At 34.4% G+C, this 23,970-nt stretch overlaps 1 protein-coding gene across 1 annotated transcript; it reads right to left on the bottom strand.

Moving 5' to 3' along the window:
* Window positions 1-602: 602 nt before the first annotated feature.
* Window positions 603-23,970, bottom strand: LOC138323922 (ATPase family AAA domain-containing protein 5-like). Its single transcript, XM_069268862.1, has 19 exons — window positions 23,874-23,970; window positions 23,423-23,540; window positions 21,436-21,576; window positions 19,660-20,904; window positions 18,816-19,132; window positions 18,023-18,095; window positions 17,334-17,676; window positions 16,517-16,893; window positions 15,822-15,960; window positions 14,332-14,529; window positions 13,463-13,648; window positions 13,002-13,168; window positions 6,443-6,566; window positions 5,529-5,827; window positions 5,148-5,306; window positions 4,167-4,700; window positions 2,979-3,562; window positions 2,170-2,322; window positions 603-1,379 (listed from the first exon to the last, which is right to left on the bottom strand). Exons 2-19 carry the CDS (start codon window positions 23,471-23,473, stop codon window positions 1,298-1,300), a joined length of 5,172 nt encoding a protein of 1,723 aa, XP_069124963.1. The 5' UTR covers window positions 23,474-23,540; window positions 23,874-23,970; the 3' UTR covers window positions 603-1,297.

Below are 23,970 nucleotides of genomic sequence, written 5' to 3'. Positions count from 1 at the left end.
GTACTATTGTTTCTAATTGTGATATAATGATGCTAAAAACAGATTCTAGTCCCGCACAAATGTTATCGGGTATCATGTGGTACATAAATTAGTTCCATTAGCCTTACATGTATTCACAAGTTATCACAAGCCCTATACTCTATCTCTGGGTCACAAGCTTGAATTCCATGTGGGGAAAATGCCAGGTACTGACTGTAGGTCGATGGTTTTTCTCCAAGTACTTTGGCTTTCCTTCATCAACTAAACCTGGCAGGTCCTTAAATGACTTAAAAGGATGTTAAGCAAATGAAACCAAACAATACCACAGACAAAAGACGAAGTTGAGTAACTGTCATGGTAGGCTAAAATTTTAAAATATATTCAATGACAATAAACACTAGATTAAAGCTTGTACAATTTTATTTCAGTTTTGTACGTTATTCTCAAAATATAATTCTAGTTTGACTTCATAATGCAAACATAAATTAAATACAAGGTGTAAATAAATATAAAAATTATGTACAATTAACTGCACCATTTAGAAGTCAATTGGTCCACACTAAAATTAATTTCTTTAATTATTTACTGGCCAGGAATCTTCTTTATCTTTGATATTTAGAGGGAAAAAAACATCAGTCATTCCTTTTTAATTGATTCCTCAAAACCTTTTTCTAACAAAGTATAAATACTTTGATACTGCATGCATTAACACATGAGCTGAACCTTACAATTTTGAAATGACACAAACTTAAAAAATTCAAATAATTTGTTACCGATAATTATTCAACATGAAAATTTTTGATTTCCAAGTCAAATTTATATTTTTAAAAATGTCATTTCATATAGCAAACAATATTTATTTATAAACTATTCAAATACAATGTACTCCAATTCAAACATTTCAATCATTAAACATTGTCTCAATCTAAAACAACCTGGTAAGTAGGAATGACCTTTTTCAGCCTGCACTTGGGGAAATGAACAATTTGATGAATCAAGTCTTGTCAAATGAGACTAATGACATGCAATATGATTTTCATGGCCTGAACCCAATTCTTATGACGTGAATCAAATTTTTGCCACCTGAATCCAATTAATTTTTGTCACCTGAATCCAATTTTCATGACGTGAATCTGCTACCATGATCTAAATCCAAATATCTTCTCCCAAATCCAATTTACAAAACAAAGATATCCAATTTATGTAACCAAGTTTTCGTCACCAAAATCCAATATTCATGACCAGAATTTCACAATTTTCATGACATGGATCTATTTTTTGATCACCAAGTCCAATGTCCTTGACCTGGATCAAATTTTCATGACCTGAATGTTGTACAAAGAACTGATAGTGTGTTGTCCTTCAGTTGTAAACCAATACTGTCCAAATAATGCTGAAACCTGCAACAAAGTAAAACAACAAATTAGATGAATATAATCTACCACAATTTTCATGAATTCATAATCACCACAATTTTCGTGAATTCATAATCATCACAATTTTCGTGAATTCATAATCACCACAATTTTCATGAATTCATAATCACCAGTTTCCATGAATACATTACAATCACCGCAATTTTCATGAATTCATAATCACCACAATTTTCATGAATTCATAATCACCATAATTTTATCATTAATTCATTTAATCTACATCAATAGTGCAATAATCACAATTTTCATGAATTTGTAATCACCACAATTTACATGAATTCATATAATCTATATCAATAGTGCATAATTTCTGACATAAAGAATCAAAACAGAACCACAATAAATGGCTATATAAATTCCATTTATATCAATCCACCATAAAATTTACTCTATAGATTATCGAAGAACTTTCCTTGTAAATTGTACAAATTGGCTTGATTTCAGATAACATGTGTTATGGAGGAAATTTCGTCTATGGAGTTATATCATTAAATATCTACTGAACTCCAGGACTCAGTTTCATCAACATTCCTCATCTTTAGGAATACCTTCACTTAAAATTCTCCATAGGAAAGCATTCCAGATTTTAAGCAAAACATCTTGCCTTAAGATTTTTCCCTTAACTAATGCTTTTCCATGTAAAATATGAAGTAAAGAAATTCCTCAAAGAAATATTTGTGAAAATTGGCACATGACTTCACTACCTTGCAAGTCTACAATCCTTGAGATAGGGTTATATTAAACCAACACATACCGTCGTTTGATTTTGGCCTGCTCTCGTAGCTGCTCCGATTTACATATAGTTCTGAGAGTTGGCAGGTATTCCTGATGGATTCCACCGGCCGGGATACCGAGTGGTAAACATGTCCGAACATTACTGCTCGCTCTACTGGTGGGCGTGTCAACACTGGGGAGTAGAAAGCACAAATATTTAGTCTTTTTGGTTTTTTTTTAATCTTTGATCTCTTCAAACAACAAATTTAGTAACAGTTTCAAACACCGTAAAACAACTTTCTTTCGCGGCAACTTAGTTTTGCAATTTCCATTTCAAAACAAGATCTTGAAGATTAACATATGTGGATTTTAAATTTGACTGAAAATTACAATGATGTAGGAGACGATTAACTTTTGTGAATCAGTTAATCATACGCAAAAGAAAGTAGATTTATAGTATATAACTATAAATGTAACATGTAAATGCCTCCGCACCATAGACATACACAGGATATATTTTTGTGTCATATGCCTTAAAAAAAAAAACTAAATTTATTTGAATGCAAAATACAGGGATACTGTATAGCACTTTAAAGTCGTGGAGTAAATATTTTGCGGTTTCCTATATGGAGCATATTTGCGGAAGCGGCTCACCAGTTTCTATAATGTTTGGAGTAATTATTCTTAGGTAAGACAAAGAATGTCAAAAAATTTCGCTGTTGTTGAGAATCTAGATTTCAGTGAAAACACAAATAATAGCGAAAATAAATCACCCCTGAAATTTAAGCACTACATAGCAATTTTATCTGTAATATATATGTCAATGATTTTGATATACATGATACATACCTTTTGTTTATGTGGTCCTTGCCCTGGAGTTCTTCGGGCCTTGGGGTGTCCTCTGTGATGGGAACACAGATATGTTCCGAAGCTGTTATATCCGATTTCATTTCCTCATGTGCCTTGTACATTCTCCTACAACTATAAAGCTGTATATCTGAGTGGAAGTCAAACTTTGACCCTGACCTCTCACCTGACCCTGCTAACCTTTCCTCTAACGCTGCCATAGAGTCCGTTAAAGATAAACTATCGTAAAAACTGTAAAATGACTTGAGTGATTTCCCCACCAACGCAGATTCTTTAGGATCAAGAGTTTTAGCCGGAGTCTCACTTTGACTCTCTTCGCATTCCATTGGCTGATTTGGCAGATTATCTAGTCCGTCGTTTGACGTCTCGCTATCGTACAGATCAAATGTTTTTATTCTGCGATGTGATTTCTTTTGGACCACAGGTTGTGAAGGTTTGAGCGGAAGTGACTCGACCCTGTTGAGCGGGAGGAGAGAGAGGTGGTGACGATACAGAAGATCACATTTCAGTGTATGGTACTGATCACAGACGCGACGAGCCAACGTCACCAAACTATCGTCATCGACCTGGAATATCAATAATTAACATGTTTAGTTTGTTATATCGTTATTCATAAATATAGAGTAAAACACATTTACAACAATTTCATGGTTATAATTAGTAATTTTTATTCTCCATCAAGGTTCCTATAAGATGTCTATAATGTGTGTATAACAAATGATGCTTATAAAAAAGTGATTCTGTTAGCCAATAGAGGTTTGTTATAACTGTGTTCATTGTAAAGTCATATAGAGTCCAAAAACGATAGACTACAGATAATAATGTAATAGGACAAAAACATGCTTCTCATTCACATATTTTAATATGCAACAATATTCAGAAAATATTTGATGAAATTTGATACAAAGAAATATCCAAAGGAAATTAAATGTAGCAAAAATAACAGATAATAACAGATGAGAACAAAAGGTATACAAAGTCAGTGGAGTTGTGTAATTGCTGTCATATTTTTTTAGGATTTTACTATGGTCGCAAAAATTTGATATGCAAAATACAGTTATTGAGAAATGATTCATTTTCTCTATTTAAAAAAAAAATAAAAAAAATTAAGATCTTTGCCCACATAAATGTTAAACTGGGTTAACAGATTTTCAATTCATGGTTCCTTACCTGCACCATTAGTTTGAGTAGAGATAAAATATTCCCATGGTCCTTCAGCGTCAGTCCTTCTAACGACGTGGCGTGACCGAGGTGTACCAGAGGAAGTCGGTCCTTCTCCATGTCCATGTCTTTACTGCCTTCGTTAACGAGGTCCTGATTATAACGAAGCGGTACCGGAGGCATGCTGTTAGACTCCTCGTCATCACTGATAAATCTTCGTTTCTGACACACAGGTTTTAGACAGACAAAATCGTCGTCGTCCTCATCGCCAATACTGGACACTTGTTTGTGGAGTGAGTTATTTTTTGTATTGGCAACATTTTCCTCTGCCGATTTGTCAGTTTGTGGTGTTTGTTTTACAGTCCTGTGTATACTGCGTCGGATACCTTTTACACCTCCCCCTGATATCACCCAATATTGAAGCGAGAGGATACATCGACGGATATCGCCACAACACAACGACACAAGATTGTACATATCAAAGAAATCGGTCCTCACATTCTCCGCCAGACACATCAGTTGTAAATACACGGCAATGTTACGCTGGAAAATAATAATATATTTTTTCAAATTTATTATATTTCAAGAAGTCATAACTGTACACAAACTTACATGTATTTTTACAGAATTTCATGTTATCATATACCTACTAGGACTTTTTCGTAGCAATTTGATTTTTGTGATTTCTTACAGTCTGTGACATACGTGATATTCAATCACACATATGAGTGGGTTGATTTACCCTATCATATTTCAAAATTGAAGAAAGTTTACAGAAAATTGCAATTAATAATAAATGTGTTCAAATACACAAGCTAAAACTCCCCAAAGTTTGCTCGAAATAACTAATTCACCCCTGAAGACACATTTAGGCTCTTCTAAATCAAAGACTAGACCAGCCCATTATGAAATTTCAGGGGTGAATGAGTTACAGGTAGCATAAGTTCTATATTAGAGTATCCATTCTGTAATTTTATAATTTAATCTTACATAAGGTGGCGTTTTGAAGCGGTACTGGTCAAAGCGTCCTTCAAATTTATTGACCACTCCTGAGTCACTTGTGGTCAGTATGATGGGGATCTTAGTTGTAGCCATGAACTGTTGTACTGCGGCCCAGAATCCATGGTCCGTTGGGAACACAAGATCAATCTGTGAAAACATAGAATCATCGATGTAAAGAATGTAGAATAAGTTGTGTAGTGGTTAAGCCATTTGGCTTTCATTTTGCCGGCTGGGGTTCAATCCCTGGCACTGACATGAAAAGGTCAAGGTAAAAAGTCAAACAACTCTGCCATGGCAGCCCCATTATGAAGCTTAACCAAAAAAAAATCTTCAAACTACTAGCATTCAACAATCATACTCAAAACCTACCTCCTCAAACAGAATAAGAGATGTACTGGAGAGATTCAGACTGCCGTCTGCTTTAGGGTCGATAGGAGCAGCACTCTCCGGTTTCTCCTTTGTCTTGCTCTTCTTTGGTGTTTTCTCATCAATATCCATAGCTTCTGAATCACGCTTCCGTTTTTTCTGTTTTGCCGATTCTTTGTCCTTTTTACTCTTGGACTCTTTCCCCACATTTCCAGTTTTATTGGAAGAGTTTGACGTCTGCTTGAAGAAACTTGAGAATGCTGAAGGTACTTTGGCACTAGGTTGAGTTGAACTTACTAATTCTGCAATATCAAAATTCATACTTTATTCTTTTTTTTCTTTCTTTCATCAGATATATAGTGCTTCAACAGTTAGTTACCATGGCATTATTTAAATAAAGATCTGAATAAGACAAAAAACTTAAATGATAAAAATCCCTCATATGAAAACTGTATTTTTCTTACCATAACTCATTTAATACATTGTTCATTTAACCTTTTCCATTTAAGTCAATTATATATCTCCTGTATACCTTGATTGATTGGTTGATAAATTAACGTCATATTAACAGCTGAGGTCATTTTATCATGCATGCGATGTGACAAATGTGTGTGTGTTTTGGGAGACTGCAGTATGTTTATGTTGTATTTCTTTGTAATAGTGGGTCAACTCATGTCTTTTTTATGGCGCAATCTCACTGAAGCATGCTGCCACAGACACAGAGCAAGCACAACAGATATCAAACTAAATAACTTCTATTAATTTTTTTTTTTAAATAACATATATATGATCTACTAAATAAATTCTATGGATGAAACCTGTGAAGTTTGTGTTTTATTGAAAAAGCCATCAATAAGTATCAAAAGAAAATGCAACAAACCCAAGAAATTGATTATTTTTGTATAGAAACCACTCACTTGAAGGTGGACATTTTGTAGGCGTGTCAGTTCCTCGGGACACTTGGTGCGACTGTGTTGCTTCCTGTAGCTGGGACAAGATTCGCTTTCCATTTCGAGTCGATGAAGCGTTTACCTCAAACACCTGTAAAACATTAAGATAATTTCAAGATGTAGTTAAAATTTACACATTTTCAAGCCATGGACAATTCTTTCATTTATTAAATTTTTTCTATTTAGGAAAAAATATCAATAATTTGATTTAAGTATCATGAAAAACTTTAATTCTTGAAATATTTGTTTAACAAGTTTCAGGATTCCTTTTTTCATGCAAATTACTGAAAATATTTCAAAGTAAAAACACTAATACTTGCAGAATCAGTAAATTGTTAAACAATTTAATTAGTAAATTGTTAAACAAAATTCGTAAATTTTTAAATAAGTTAAATGGTAAATTGTTAAATAATTTATCTAAATTTAAATCAAAGTACTGAAAGTACTAAATGGCTCGGTCTCGAGGATAGGAGGAATATATTTCTAAGGTCAATACTACTGTAGTTTTGTTCAATAAGAAATAAGTTTGGCTGGTGTTCCTTCCAGTTTGGACTTTTGAGGATTCCTTGGACACCAAGGTGTAAAATAAGAGACACATACTAAAATCTTGGAAGCCCATTCTAATATTTCCTATGATGTTATATGTCAAATGATTTTATAACACCTTTAGCATTTTCCTTGTTAATTTGATGTTAATGAAAATATCCATTCTTAATGACTAATGTCATCAAGTTCCTGGGACCACGTACAGTATCAGTTAACAAGTATTGTTTTGCAGCAGAGAAAGACAAGAGGCAAACTTTTCTATGTCAAAATGTTTTAGATATAGAATGTCTGTCCTCTAGAAGACTTATCAATATCACCATGTGACTTTTGAATAAATTGGTGAATTGATCTACTTTTAACAAGTTTTGTAATTATTCTTTTGTAAAACAGCAAGTTGATTGATATACATTGTATCCGAACTTCAATTCAAACCGGATAACTTGTTAGCTCACCATAGACCATGAAATTGTTTGTACACTTTCTTAACTTCAGGATTGTTTTACAAAATTACAAATGAATTTTTCTACACTTTTTATTTTCAAATCCCCATACCTCTGATGAGTAAAATAAAACTGTCATTACAAGTGAATCAAATATTTTCAGTTTAAGATGAACAGGAAGAGATGCATTCCTTTATTTCTTATAAATAGCAAACACCGATTTAATTGTTTGTTCAGCAGGTTTTTTCCTTTCTTTAAAAACGCTACCATTAACATTATTTTCTGTACCTAGATATGTTAACAATTCTTATAAATCTAATTCTGTATTCCATAACATCAACTGGTGTTGTTGTACCGATTTACGTCTTGAGAATATCACAATTTTTATCTTTCTGATATTAAGCTCTAATTTCCATGTTATGCAATATTGTTAAACTTCATGTAACATTTGTTGTAGACCATCAGATATTTCTGATATCATAACAGTGTTATTGGCAAATAATATGATAAAAAGTTTGGGATATATTCCAATATCATATACCGTAAAAACTGGTATAATTTGCGCAGGTACTTTTTAGGGCTGAAAATGCTTAAAAAATCTACTATCAGTATATTTAGCGCATCAAAAAAATGGGGAAAACAATGTCCAGGGAGTCCCAAAACCGATGTATGAAGGTGACAATTTCAATGCAAAATATTCCCCATAAATGCTTGACAACTTGCACAAAAAATGTTGTATTTAGAAGAAATAACATATGAAAACTGCATTGTGTTTGTTTTCTTTTATTGGCCACCGTAACCTGAAACTGAAATATCTAGCAGATGTCCAAAACATCGGCGGACTGGACCGCCGTTCTCCTTGCACATGTCAATGTTTAAGATATTACACATGAATAGTAATCAGAAATATTTGAAAAGAGTAGAATATATTTACTTAAATTGGCACAATAAGTAATTAGTGTGTTTGAGATCATTAACAATCAACAGCAATCAGCTAGCGGATACGTAGTTTAGCTTCCAACAATCACAGTGTGCATAATTTGTCAAGATTTGTAAGACAAAATATTCTTTTCCACCAGGTAAGATTCTAAGTCATAAAGGTAGATTGAAAATAGGAAGGGAGATAAAAATAACCAGATAAATATTTGTAGCGGGATCAGACTGGGTTGATTATCGGTGATCAGGTAGCTCAGTCGGAAGAGCTACATTTTCTTCTCTCCTGTTACAGAATTGGCATCCAACTAAATAACCAACGGCTGTGGTGTTTGAAAGGGTCTCGTATGTATTCAAAAAAGGAGGGAGGAGTGTAGCGGGACTGGACTGGGTCGATTATCGATGACCAGGTAGTTCAGTCGGTAGAGCACTCATGATAAGCTAGTGTTCGGAGAGTCCCGGGATCAAATCCCGGTCTTGCCGCTACATTTTCTCCTCTCCTGTTACATATGGTACCATACTGTGCATGTAGATATTCAAGGTAAATCAACAATGTTCGCTGATCTTGCATAATTGCCTTACAGAGTTATAATGAATGTAGTAAATGTATGTCTCATTGGTGTGATTGATTTAAAGGCAGTTCATGTGGTGACCAAAAAAAAGGTAAAATCAATACTTTCAGAGTGATAAGAGAACATTGATAGTCAAGGCGGGGAAAACATAAGACGACCTGTGTTATACAAATTAATGTTTAATTGATTTTCATTAAATTGTCTCGAAGGTGATGATTAGTGTGTTATGAACGATAAGCTTAATATGTTTTCGACAAAAAATATAAACAGCTAATGTCATATTGTGTTTTAAATTTAAATAATCTTTTATTTATTCATTTCATTTCAAGCATGTACATGTCATAGAATATAAACAAATATCAGGTATATGCTTAAATCACATTACAGTTAAATTCACAATAAGGAATTTGAAGATGATGATAGTAATTATTTTCGGATTGAAAATGATTACAATATAAGCTTCCACAGTTGAAAATTTCTTCTTTTTGTTCACACAATTCTTCTCCTAGACTGTTTCCAGTTGAAATGATACATGCGTGCTGACATTCTGTTAAACATAAGGAAACAATAAATGTATTAACAGAGTAATTACTGAAAAGTCTGATATCATATAATTAAACATTTTAATCATAAATATCAATACCAGCATAGAGGAAATATTATTGAAGTTTAATTCCCGTTGTTCTTCAGTCCTCCTGTTCTTACATGTAAGAGTTTTGTCCTTCATAAATTGATTGTAATATAGCAGTTGTTATATAATATGCACAAAGAAGTATAAATATACACACGTATCATATGTATGGGTACAGTGGTAAATTAATAAGTTATACAGAAAATGATGGTGCTGATCATGAAAAGCGTAAAGTCTATTTTGTTGAGTAAAAAAGTTAAAAAAAAAATAACATTGTTACACCCTAAGATGTAATCACACTAAAAACAGTGATCATGTGGGCATTTGTGCGATTGCATTTGTAAGACTGTGTCAGATGGTAGAGATTAGTTCCGCTCGAGTGATCACACAATGCAAGCGTCGGGAGTATGTTATGTAAGTTTTAATTGCTAATCTCTGATGCTTGTTGGTAAAATATAACTCAGGATAATTGCTAAACAATTAAACAGTTTTCTCTACATTTTTACAGATTGAAACAGCTTTTTAAGTGCTGTTTTACGGAAGAATTATGAAAAAGAAATCGACATTTTCGTCGATCTAGTAGTTCAAAAAATATCACTTCGAGTTATATGAACATTCCATATATGATTTATGTCATTCGGCCAAAAATTTACTTCGTATTACCTAGTTTAATGAATATGCTGTATGTATATGATCAGAACGTCAAGCTCCTGTGGTGAAAATAACTTAAAATGTTTTAAAGTATGGTTTAGTGGTAATCTCTGAACGTGCTTTAGTATATAACGTTAGATATAATCTGATATTTATACATGTGCTTATGAAATTATCGATAATTATGGATGCGGTAAATATTCATACCTTATTAACTGCCGTTAGTTTTAAGATTACGCCACCTTGTACATTTACAAAATGTTCACCGTCTGTCACGTGCTATTTTATCAGTAGACCAAGTTTGTCCAAAATTTTGTTAGAGTTGTCTTTCTTCCATTGTAGTAAGGCCATGTGCCATAACACAGCCGTGATAGCATCTCCATTTCGCCATGAAATGTATTTGCTCCGAGACAAATTTGATTCAAATTACAAAATTCATTATAGTATCAATTTTGATGTTCGAGGTGAAATATTGATTTCATTTTTTTCCGTTTGCGGGATAACTGTCACTAATAGGGAATAAACGTCTAGGGGGAACCAGCTTCGGAGCGAAGCATTTTTGGGACGAAACGTCTTCATTCATTGTAAACACCATTTTGGGGACGAAAAGTCTAGATACTTTGTAAACAATTCAGGTGAAAATTTTCAAACAGAAGATCTTTTGGATAGTGTATATAGTAAGGTTATGAAAGCCGTAATATACTATTCCGATTTCTACGTTACAGATACGCTTATTTCAGTAACTTTCATATTCAAAATTTGCTATTTAAAATTCCCGGTAAAATCAAAGTTGTTGAATACGCTGCCGCTAGGAGCGCTAGTATCTGCGAGCAATTTCTAAGCCAATCATATTGAGGAAATTTGACTGTAAGAGAATTTTGCAACCACGATCACAATGGCGAGGTGACCCTCGCCAACAAAATTGGCTGCCTCAGTTCTCTCTCTTTGAATAACATCTGGAGCATTTAAATTGACCAAGACAATGTAGATATGAGTAACGTTGCCTTACCTTGAAGCCCAGTTCGTGTGCCAAGCCATAGACAGTGGCGGTTTTACCAATACCACTGGGTCCATACAACATGGCAGTGTTACACAGTCTGTCGTCTTCATCATCATCGCTGTCATCGCTGTCGAGTGCAAAGTCGCTATCGTCGTCCCACCAGTCATCTCTATTACCTGTGATCAGCAAACATAGAATCTGACTGGTGTATTCATGGTCATCCTTGATACTCCAAGGGTTACTATCACTGATATTATATCCACCTCGGGAATATTTTATAGCAAAATTGAAGGCTCTGTGTGCGATTACAGGTGAGAATTTAACGTTCACCGAGTCTGCATTTAATTTGAGGTAAATGAAATTGAGGCCTCAATAATGGGGAGAGCCAATTATAGGGATGGGTCGATTATTGGGTCGAATATGGAATTTGCAGTCAAAACATTTTAATGATCCCAAACAATCATTCCTACCTGAATCTTTATTCTGTTTGCCTTTGTTTTTCTTCAGCTCTAGTTTCTTGGCTTTGCGAGCTTCTTTGTCCAGTCTCTGTTTCCATTCCACTAGCCAGCTGTGTAGCTTCCTCACCTTCGCTGTGTTACCCACAACTTCAGTCGAGTGCAGTGGGAGATACTTGTCCGTCCAGTTCACTGTAGGAACTGTATCAAAACGTAAATAACAAATTCTACAAAACTGACATTATATCTAATTTCCTAATGAATTAAAATCAATAAATGATAAATTTGAACGATACGTTACACGTATATTAATGAATGAAAGTTATTGATTTCCAACTGAATGAATAAATGACATATTCTGCACAACTTACATAAATGCACCGAACTTAAGCAAACATGAAGAAAATAATTTTGAAATAATCTGATATTCATTTCTTTCTTTTTTGATTGTGCTTATGAAATTATCGATAATTATGGATGCGGTAAATATTCATACCTTATTAACTGCCGTTAGTTTTAAGATTACGCCACCTTGTACATTTACAAAATGTTCACCGTCTGTCACGTGCTATTTTAATCAGTAGACCAAGTTTGTCCAAAATTTTGTTAGAGTTGTCTTTCTTCCATTGTAGTAAGGCCATGTGCCATAACACAGCCGTGATAGCATCTCCATTTCGCCATGAAATGTATTTGCTCCGAGACAAATTTGATTCAAATTACAAAATTCATTATAGTATCAATTTTGATGTTCGAGGTGAAATATTGATTTCATTTTTTTTCCGTTGCGGGATAACTGTCACTAATAGGGAATAAACGTCTAGGGGGAACCAGCTTCGGAGCGAAGCATTTTTGGGACGAAACGTCTTCATTCATTGTAAACACCATTTTGGGGACGAAAAGTCTAGATACTTTGTAAACAATTCAGGTGAAAATTTTCAAACAGAAGATCTTTTGGATAGTGTATATAGTAAGGTTATGAAAGCCGTAATATACTATTCCGATTTCTACGTTACAGATACGCTTATTTCAGTAACTTTCATATTCAAAATTTGCTATTTAAAATTCCCGGTAAAATCAAAGTTGTTGAATACGCTGCCGCTAGGAGCGCTAGTATCTGCGAGCAATTTCTAAGCCAATCATATTGAGGAAATTGACTGTAAGAGAATTTTGCAACCACGATCACAATGGCGAGGTGACCCTCGCCAACAAAATTGGCTGCCTCAGTTCTCTCTCTTTGAATAACATCTGGAGCATTTAAATTGACCAAGACAATGTAGATATGAGTAACGTTGCCTTACCTTGAAGCCCAGTTCGTGTGCCAAGCCATAGACAGTGGCGGTTTTACCAATACCACTGGGTCCATACAACATGGCAGTGTTACACAGTCTGTCGTCTTCATCATCATCGCTGTCATCGCTGTCGAGTGCAAAGTCGCTATCGTCGTCCCACCAGTCATCTCTATTACCTGTGATCAGCAAACATAGAATCTGACTGGTGTATTCATGGTCATCCTTGATACTCCAAGGGTTACTATCACTGATATTATATCCACCTCGGGAATATTTTATAGCAAAATTGAAGGCTCTGTGTGCGATTACAGGTGAGAATTTAACGTTCACCGAGTCTGCATTTAATTTGAGGTAAGTGAAATTGAGGCCTCAATAATGGGGAGAGCCAATTATAGGGATGGGTCGATTATTGGGTCGAATATGGAATTTGCAGTCAAAACATTTTAATGATCCCAAACAATCATTCCTACCTGAATCTTTATTCTGTTTGCCTTTGTTTTTCTTCAGCTCTAGTTTCTTGGCTTTGCGAGCTTCTTTGTCCAGTCTCTGTTTCCATTCCACTAGCCAGCTGTGTAGCTTCCTCACCTTCGCTGTGTTACCCACAACTTCAGTCGAGTGCAGTGGGAGATACTTGTCCGTCCAGTTCACTGTAGGAACTGTATCAAAACGTAAATAACAAATTCTACAAAACTGACATTATATCTAATTTCTTAATGAATAAAATCAATAAATGATAAATTTGAACGATACGTTACACGTATATTAATGAATGAAAGTTATTGATTTCCAACTGAATGAATAAATGACATATTCTGCACAACTTACATAAATGCACCGAACTTAAGCAAACATGAAGAAAATAATTTTGAAATAATCTGATATTCATTTCTTTCTTTTTTGATTCAGTCAACACAGATGCATGCCAATCCTCAACATTCTAGTTGCTACTATCACTGCCATTATATCCATGCCTGGCCTATGACATAGCAATTCTGAAGGCTATGTGAGTGACAACAAATAGGCAGACAGTTTGATCCTTTGAATTGAATGACATATATTGTATGATTTTGAAGTTAGGCATTCGCTCTCTGGAGTATCCAGGATGGTGGATACCCTATTTTCAGTGAAGTTTTGTGAACAGTTTTGCCCCCTTACCTGTGTCCTATTTATTAACCTTTTTATATGTCCTATTTATTGACCTTATTACCTGTGTCCTATTTATTGACCTTACCTGTGTCCTATTTATTGACCTTCTTACATATGTCCTATTTATTGACCTTCTTACCCGTGTCCTATTTATTGACCTTCTTACCTGTGTCCTATTTATTGACCTTCTTACCTGTGTCCTGTTTATTGACCTCTGAAGAGGGTGCATCCTCAGCTGTTTGGAGAGATGAATTCCCCCCTAACTCCACCACTTGAGGAAGCTCCAGACTGACACGTTTCCTCAAGCTTCGTCGAGGAGCTGCCTTCTCATTTTTTTTCTCCTCTGCTGTCTGTGTCTCAGTTTTCCTGTCCACCTGTTCTGCTTCCTTGGCTAAAACAAATGTTTTGATAGGATTAAACATGAATACATGACATTGAATAGTTTTACTGGTGGGGGAAAATAACCCCCTTAAGAAAATAACTATTTCCAGGGAGACAATACTAGATGTATCCATCCCGAGGGCCAAAATTGTATAATATAAACTAGTTTTAATAAACAGATTTTGAGAATGTCACTGAAGAAACAGATACATTCATTAACACAGGAAGCTTTCAACAACCTCTCCGCTACCGTATCATGTGTTAACTGTGAGCTAGTCTTATCTGGGACTTCAGACAGCAAATACAACAAAGGCAACCTTGATGACTTGCAATCTGAAGTTACTTTTGTAGCATTTACTTAAATCAAAACTATCTTTTTATATGCAATCTGAAGTTACTTTTGTAGCATTTACTTAAATCAACACTATCTTTTTATATGCAATCTGAAGTTACTTTTGTAGCATTTACTTAAATCAACACTATCTTTTTATATGCAATCTGAAGTTACTTTTGTAGCATTTACTTAAATCAACACTATCTTTTTATATGCAATCTGAAGTTACTTTTGTAGTATTAACTTAAATCAACACTATCTTTTTATATGCAATCTGAAGTTACTTTTGTAGTATTAACTTAAATCAACACTATCTTTTTATATGCAATCTGAAGTTACTTTTGTAGTATTAACTTAAATCAACACTATCTTTTTATATGCAATCTGAAGTTACTTTTGTAGTATTAACTTAAATCAACACTATCTTTTTATATGCAATCTGAAGTTACTTTTGTAGTATTAACTTAAATCAACACTATCTTTTTATATGCAATCTGAAGTTACTTTTGTAGTATTAACTTAAATCAACACTATCTTTTTATATGCAATCTGAAGTTACTTTTGTAGTATTAACTTAAATCAACACTATCTTTTTATATGCAATCTGAAGTTACTTTTGTAGCATTTACTTAAATCAACACTATCTTTTTATATGCAATCTGAAGTTACTTTTGTAGCATTTACTTAAATCAACACTATCTTTTTATATGCAATCTGAAGTTACTTTTGTAGCATTTACTTAAATCAAAACTATCTTTATAACAAAATATGACATCTAATTATATACATCAATCTATACATCTTATCATTTGTTCTTTAAAAAATAAACATTTATATTCCTTAAGAGTCATCATGAAATGGCACAAATACTAGAGGAAGTGCGTTGAGTTTTATTTTTTATACATCTTATTATATACATCAAAATTATCAAGAGGACAGAACGCGATGTATTCCTGGACAAGACTTACCTTCTTGCTCAAAGTCGTCCCTCTTCATCTTCAGGACTGAGAAGACTTTGTTGATGGGGTAAGTGGGACAGCAAGAGGATATTTCGGCTAAGATTTTCTCCACATCTCCATCTTCTATGCGAACATGTTTTTGGAATTCCTATAAACAATATCAACACTAATATTCAATGTGTTATTCCTTCAGTTTAAGAATTCCATCATGTGGTTTGTTTTTATAAATCAAGGATGTTTTAGTGGCGACTTAATTTCTTGTTTTAATACCTAAAGACATCTTTGCGGAGATTAAATTTTGCAAAATAGACTTTTTGCGGAGATTTACTTAACATGAATTTAAAAAAATTTTGCACCAATTTAGTTTGTGATTTCTAATTGCCTGTAATATTTAGTCGCACACAAAAGTTGGTCTACAGTATATACAGACAGTCCTACAGGCTTGACTTAGACGTAACAAAACTTTAAGCAATGGGAATGATTCATGTACCATGTGATACCCGATAACGTTTGTGTGGGACTATTGTTTCTCTTGATGATGGAATGACATCAAAAGATGATATCCCGCTCTAACATCATTTCAGTGGGAGATTACGGATAGTTACGTTCCATCACCACTGGAGATACTTGCCTCACACAAAATCATCGGGTATCAGGTGGTACATGAATTATTCCTACTATACCAATTATCTCACATGACCTACCCTAATACGACTACAATCAGGGGGGCTTGAATCTGTGCCTACAAGACCTTTCCACCATTCCATTGACTTCTCCGAAAGACTTTCCATATCCAAGTTTCCAAGTTTAGGAACAGTCACACTTGACAGGTCCCAAACTTTGACACCGTGGCGATTGGTCATTTCTGATTCCTTCTGCTGGGTGTGGTTGACTGTAGGTAAGGGCGGATAATCCTCAATGATAATAACGTCGTTAGTGATGGCTTGACGTCGGAGTTCGTCTGGAACCCCACTCATAAGAAACGCACGTTTTAATTTTTCAGCCTCCGGATCCAGCACTACAACAGGTTTCTTTTCTTCCTTGGCTGCCTTTCCACTCAAAAAGATGGAGGCTAATTTCCCTAGTAAGTAGTAAAATATAGAATTGAAAAGAGTTTTTATTGTGGTTATAATGATATAAATGCAATTGGATACAGAAATATTATTCACACAGCTAAAATGTCCTGTGAGTCATTATGTGATAGGAGTACAGTTTTTCTCATTTGGCCTTTTGAAATTCTCAGAAACAAGCTGATTATTTCCATGATTTAGAATATTAATTCAGTTAAAACTACATCAAGTATATATGATGTCATCTGAAACAACAAATTTATAAAAATATTGCAGTTTTAAATTTGCTTAGATTAATTCACAGTTGAGTTGCAGGCTTTTTTATGTAGTTCCCACAAACCTTTTTTTCCTTGTATTCAGAAAAGGCTCTTCAAAAAACTTCTTAAAAAACATTTTAATATATAGAACAATAATTTTGAATTATTTTGTTTTTACACAAACTGCTACAGACCTGCTTTCTTTGAAGGTGTCTTCCTGCCCTTGCTAGGCGTGCCTTTATTAGGTGTGGCTTTAGCAGAAGTAGATTTTGTCCTTCCCTTGGCTTTAGGAGTTGGGACTACACAACCATCAACTTCGTCGTCACTGTCCACCAAAACAATAGATTCTTTTGAGACTTTGTCCGACAACCTTGAGCTACGCCTCCTACTGGCTGGTTTGGCTTCATCAGCAGATTCTTCCTCCTCTGGCATAGATTTCTTAGACGACCTTTTTATTTTATTCACCGTTTTTGTCTTTGAGTTTTTCTGTTTCGCCTTCTGAAGTAACTCCTTAGCTTTGGACAACTTGGTATTTTTCTTTGAAAAAAATATGTAAATATAATTAAAATGAACATTCATAGGAGTAGATGAGGCCAAATGTGTCTCAAGAGTTGAAAGAGTCATGAATATTGTTGACTTACTATTATATGCCCTATTGTTGCAGTCATTTTATAATACAGTATTGGTAAACAAAAGACAAAAGTGGCTATTTTTGTTACACAAGATTATTTAGTGCATCAGAATTAAAGAAAACAAATTATCAAAGATTTTTCTTGGCTAACTGTTGTGTCTTATGACTATTACGTAAAATTCATGAAAAATACTTTGGAATTTCCAGAATCTATTTAAAGGTTACTATAAAATATGAAGTTTGTTTTATTACCTTGGCCTGTTTAGAGCTGCGCGGAGTAAAATTTTCTCCGTCCTCTACCCCACTGCTACTGCTCTTGCTGTACCTGAAAATTAAAAAAAAATCATGATCACCAATTCTGCTTTGCAATTCAACATTACTACATGTACAACATAATATAATGCTCTTTTAATGTACCTTCTAAATTTTTGTTTTTTTTTTGACATTCTGAAAATGCTCTGTCAACTTTAAGCAAAGTTACTAAAGATTTCAATTAATACTTTCTAATAGTTTCCAATTTTGGGGGCAATGGTGGCCGAGTGATTAAGATGTCCCGACAAATTACCACAACCTCTCTGAGTTGCGAGTTTGACACCCATGTTTTGCAGTTGCCAGGTACTGACTGCAGGTTGGTGGTTTTTCTCAGGATACTCTGGCTTTCCTCCACATCTTACCTGGCATGTCCTTAAATGACTCTGGCTGTGAAGAGTATGTCAAATCAAAACAAATGAAACCTTTTAATACACAGATCTCGTATTGCCATGGATTTCTGATATCATTCTACCATTACTGCCAGCCAGCTCTCAATATTTCAAAGCAATAACCGTATTTGATCCAATAGGAGCCCAAAACACTTATAAAGAGTAAGCCATTAATCAATATGCAAAAGAAATCAAATTGAGAAACCTATATAGCTTTCAAAGTTTTAGTGTGCATTTAATTCGAAGAATGTAAGTGAAATTGAACCCTTTAAAAGGGGGAGGGCGCTTATATTGGATCAAAGATAGTATGTCAAAATACAAAGTACTCCTTTTCTTAATCTCACCTATTAAACTTCATTCGAATTGGTGTTTTTTTCCCACTACCAGCGCCAATGATTGCAACTCTGTACCGTGACCGAAGCGAAGACCTACGATCAGACACATTCTCAACATCCTCCGTCACTGCTGTTTTCTTTCCTTTTTCCTTTGTAGACTTCCTTCTGGGAGTTCCTGCTTTGTCGGGCGTCTCTTTGTCCACTCCAAGATCGAATGTCTTCTTTGCCTTCCTACTTTGTTTCTTGTTGGGTGTTCTATCAAACACAGGAGGGTTGTCGACATCCACACTGTCCTTTTTTCTTATCCTTGTGGAGTGAGTTGGTTTCTAAAATGGGACATGTTCAATATTCTGTTACACAAAAATTAATTAACAGAGCTCTATTTACACAAAGTACAGCATCTCCTTAATATTTCCGTTTCAGCCCATCCAGAAAATTTTATCTAGGTGAATTCAACAAGTTAACAGCATACACACACGGCAAAAATTCTGCTTCAAATAATATTGGTGAAATTTAGGTTTCAGATTTTCCATTTAATTTTCTTCTGTATTTTTTTTTTAAATCTATCGAAATTATTACTTTTCACATTTTCCAGCGACACCCCATAATCCTTGAAATTACTTTTTCTCATATCCGATATCCTTTTATTATTTTCAATAGTATGATCTTATGCCAGAGTCTGTATCAAAATTCCTGGTTTTGTGCAAAACAAATATATTCTAGGTTGTTATTTGTTTGCTTGATGATAAAACTGATAGAAATTTTTTCGAAAGCCAGCAATTTTATAGTATCAGTCTGGTTACTGGAAAGACAGTGACATATATTTTTTACAGCTATCTAATACAATACCTACCATCGGTTTTTGTACTTGGAGTCCAGCTTTAGAGAAACCGAGTGTTACTTGTGTCGTTTTGGCAGGTATCTCAGGCACAGTGGCACTCTGTAGAAAACATTTCTTCCTCTCCAACTTACTAGCATCCTCCACCTCTTCTACTACACACACACTACTATCCTCCGACATACAACTGTCCTCGCACGACGACAAACTCTCCACCGAACTTCCAATTTTGTTTTCTAACTTCACAAATTCTATATCATCAGAAGAATCCTTTTTCACGCCAAATAATGATTTTTTGCTCGAGGGTGTACAATCAATTGTTATGGTTTCTGAACTTATAATTTCAATCACTTCTTCATCTTTTTTTGATAAAACAGACGGTGTTTTCGTTGACACGTGATTTGACGATGTGTTGTTATTTGGAGAAGGTTCAGAATGAATATCCACCTTGATTGTTACTTGGCCAAGAATTTTTGGATCGGTTGGAGCAGTTGGTGCAGCTGCCTTATCAACCTTTTGAAAGAAATTAGAAATGGTTGGATAGTTTTTAATGTACAAGTCCTCTTTACTCTCTGTTGTCTCGTCTTCATTTTCATCTTTTTTGTTTGTTTTCTCTAAAACAACGGCTTCTGATTCTTCATTATCATCCGTTTTAGAAACTTCATTATTACCTAAACTTTTAATGAAATCTTCATAACACATTTCAGAAACAGTTTCATTCTCATCATTATCACCTTTTCCCTCTTTTTCTTCTTCTGTCTTTTCAGATTCCTCGGATATCTTAGTTGTTACAGTTTGTTTATGTTTTCCCTTTTGTTCCAATACTGCCTTTTTAGCATCAGCTGACTTTTGTAAATTTTTACCACATTTTTTGTCAGGAGTTGATATCTCTTGATCACAACCTACCCCATTGTCATCTACAATTTTTGATATTTTTTTCTTTTCTTTACTCTTTCTTTCCTTTGTTTTTTGTTTATTTGACTCATCTGTGTCTGCTCTATGATCAATATTTCCATTCACTAAATTAGAATTCTTCATGCCGCCTTTTTCCGTGTTGTTTGTTCCTTCAGTTTTTACCGATACTTCTTCCTCACACTTTTTTCTCTTCTTTCCTTTTCCTTTTTGTTCTTCTTCAAAATCGTCTCCATCATTTCTTTCCGCATCCCGGTCTACTTGTTTGCGTTTCTTGCCAGGCCCCTTCTCGCCCTTCTTGACTAGATTGCCATTTTGTTTTTCGGTTCCATTTAACTTCTTTTTATGCTGCAAAAGATAAAGACAAGAATAAGATGTAATCATTTATCAATTTTTTAAGTTCTCTCTACCCAATCTTATTAAAATTAGAATTGTAATTCCGCTCCACTATGATGCTCAAAGTTATGCTACAATACAAGATCTAACAACTCTCCATTCTGGGTCACCTTAGCATGACCCCTATGGTTAACCAATCAGCGTGTAGCCCAAGAAATTCTAATTTTAATTAGATTGTCTCTATCCAAAAGGTATATTGTAGCTAGTATTCATCAGATTTCCATCTCATATATTGTATTGTAGCTAGTATCCCCACTTAGTATTCAATTGCACAGAATTAAAGTAACTTGAAAATAAAATTTCTAATTCAACTTTTTGTCCTTTGGAAGCTAGAAAGTCACAAAAATTTGCAAAAACTATGATCTTAAAATAATAACTTTTTCAGATTTTGATACACATTAAAAACCTGCCGTGGTCATTAGATTGACCTATAGAACCAATATTTCACATATACCAATAGTTAAAATCTCTGAGATATAGGACCTGTTTTTGTTCAGCTTCCTTCTGCTGTGCAGTTCCGAAGTAGGACAAGAGATTGGTGGGCTTCTTGATAGCTTTGCTTTTGTCTGGAGATTTGAAGAAATCCAGAATAGATCTCTGGGGAGACTGCAATTCATTAGAAATCTGCAAAAAAAAGAAAATATTGTTTTTAAACATGTTTTTTGTTGAGTCAGTATTTCAAACAAGAAACCAGTTTACTTCCGGAAGCAATGCATTTGAATGAGTAGGGAAATATTTGGATTCTTACACACAAAGTATGCTTCTTTAACTGAATGCCTCCTTATTTTTAGTCCAGGAGCTTCATCATCTTTCAGGAGAGGCAGTTCAATTGCAATTTCAGGGGGTATTTTTCTATACCATCTGTATGCTATCTAATGTAATTTAGACCAAATCAGCCAGGTTCAACTGACAAAAAGTACCTGGTACCGTCTCATAATGAAACCCCTGTTAGTCTCTTTTAGAATTTGAAATCATGTTAGTCTCTTTTAGAATTTGAAATCATGTGTTTTTCAAACATTATTTTTTTAACAAGTATAACAGATACTTTATGGATACCGCGTACATATGATATATCCAACCTTATTGTGAAATGATTGTTTTACTGAAAGATCTTATCACAAAAAATATGAGAGAATATGGAACTCAGTATGGTACTTGTGGCATGAATATTCAGCTCTACTACATAGTGCTAGCAGAGAACATCTAATCCAATATCTCCCTGCTAAGATTTCATGGCATAAACTTCACTATAAAATACCAGTATGTCTGCCTGATAAGTTCTTGGGCCTGATGTTTTCTAGTTCTTGTTTTTTTTTTTTTTTTTTTCAATCTGCAATATTGACATACAATATGTTTATGGCCTGTTATGACCAGGTCTGTCGTTAGGGGTGACTATCGCCTACAATTTTAACTATTGCAATACTATTGCTATCGAGGGAAACACTTTTGCGATAGTTTAACTATTGCAGAATTAAATTGCAATAGTATTGTGATAGTATTGCACTCTGAATTTGATTACAATCCGGTTGATGAATTGGCCACTATGATATACATCAAGTGCAGTCTTGGTTTAGAGTTACTTCCCTTAACCTGCTAGCGTCAGTACCAACTCAAACGCAATGAAGATCGTGATTGAGAATATTGTCGGTACTTGTGTTTGGATTGAAAAGCATGGAAAAGTGACATTTTATTTTGACTGTTAGTCTGTAACTGTATGAAACCTCTGTGAGTACATGATTTTAGTCCATTAAGTTACAGAAAAATCTGACTATTGAAACTATCGATAGTTTGGCGTACTATCGGTAATTGTTATAGACTTTTTGAAATTGCTATCGATTAATCGAGTTGAGAGGCATACAATCGCAATATATCAATTGTCTGATGTATAGTTACACCTCTATCTGTCGTGTTATAAGAGTGAAGCTCTCACACGTCGAAAATCGAAGCTCTGTTCCGGTAACATGTATGCAAGCAAAAGTACATATTGAGATCAATGACCTGCATACATGGATAGCTAAAAATTTTCGTACTTCTGGTTTAACATGTTCCGGTTGTGCATTGCTCAGGTAATGCACTCCCCAGTAAATAAATTTTTAACTAATGCAAATGCATACACTGGTAATGTAACATTTTTTTTATTTCTAAAAAAAGATAATTATAACACTTTGAAAATTAAAAGCTATGGAATGCAGTCAAAATATCCACCAAGAGAAGATGAGCACAAGGAACCCTGATGTCACATCACGTCAACAAATGGCGCAAAATCATAGACTTCCCATACGCAGCACTCCAGGCCTTACATGGACACAGAGAAATCCGAATCTTTGCTAGACAATTATTATATCATACACTTTTATAGTTTAAAGTACATCCTTTTATTTCTAAATAATGTCTTCTACATAGATAGAAAATAACATAAACAAATAAGAGCTTCGCTCTTCCCATGCCGTGCATGATTCATATAAGTTACCTGTTCATTTTCCTTCTCTGATACGCCTTCTTCCATAGTAACACCCAACATGAATCTAGAATTTAAATGGGTTTCTCTATACGAGGCTATCGTCAACGAGATTCACTATCAAATCATTCTGAAAATACACAAACAACACATGCTTATCCACTAAAACATTTCATATATAACGAAAATGTGAGTATTAAACTATCAGTAAGATGTTTCGAAATGATATTTATCTATCTATATAAAGATGTCAGTCAAATAAACTAGCCTTGTGCCAATATATATCACAAATAAAATATTTGTCGACAGAGCACTTCAGGCTTGGGCCGAAGTGACATACGATCGATGTGATTGACTGTTTCACTGTATTCGATTTATGATTAGGATATGGGAACAGATATATGAACATCAGACATTACTTGCTTCTGGTCTTCAATATATTTTTAAACACCGATTTGCTTACTATTTCCTTGTCTCCATGTTTGTGTACCTTTCAGAATCGTCCATGTTGGCGCGAAAGGTTGTAGTAATCTCAGTCACGATGAAGCTTAAGAATGTCC

The sequence above is a fragment of the Argopecten irradians genome, chromosome 5, assembly GCF_041381155.1.
Source record: "Argopecten irradians isolate NY chromosome 5, Ai_NY, whole genome shotgun sequence".
Taxonomy (NCBI): domain Eukaryota; kingdom Metazoa; phylum Mollusca; class Bivalvia; order Pectinida; family Pectinidae; genus Argopecten; species Argopecten irradians.
This window is presented reverse-complemented; position numbering and strand designations above follow the sequence as displayed.

Excerpts from the sequence above, each read along its gene's own strand:
- LOC138323922 (XM_069268862.1), bottom strand. The coding sequence starts at position 23,473 with ATGTTGGGTGTTACTATGGAAGAAGGCGTATCAGAGAAGGAAAATGAA. Across the intron at positions 5,828-6,442 it reads TACAAAATGTCCACCTTCAA|AATTAGTAAGTTCAACTCAA; the intron begins GTGAGTGGTTTC and ends TTGATATTGCAG. Across the intron at positions 1,380-2,169 it reads CAGGCCAAAATCAAACGACG|GTTTCAGCATTATTTGGACA; the intron begins GTATGTGTTGGT and ends ACTTTGTTGCAG.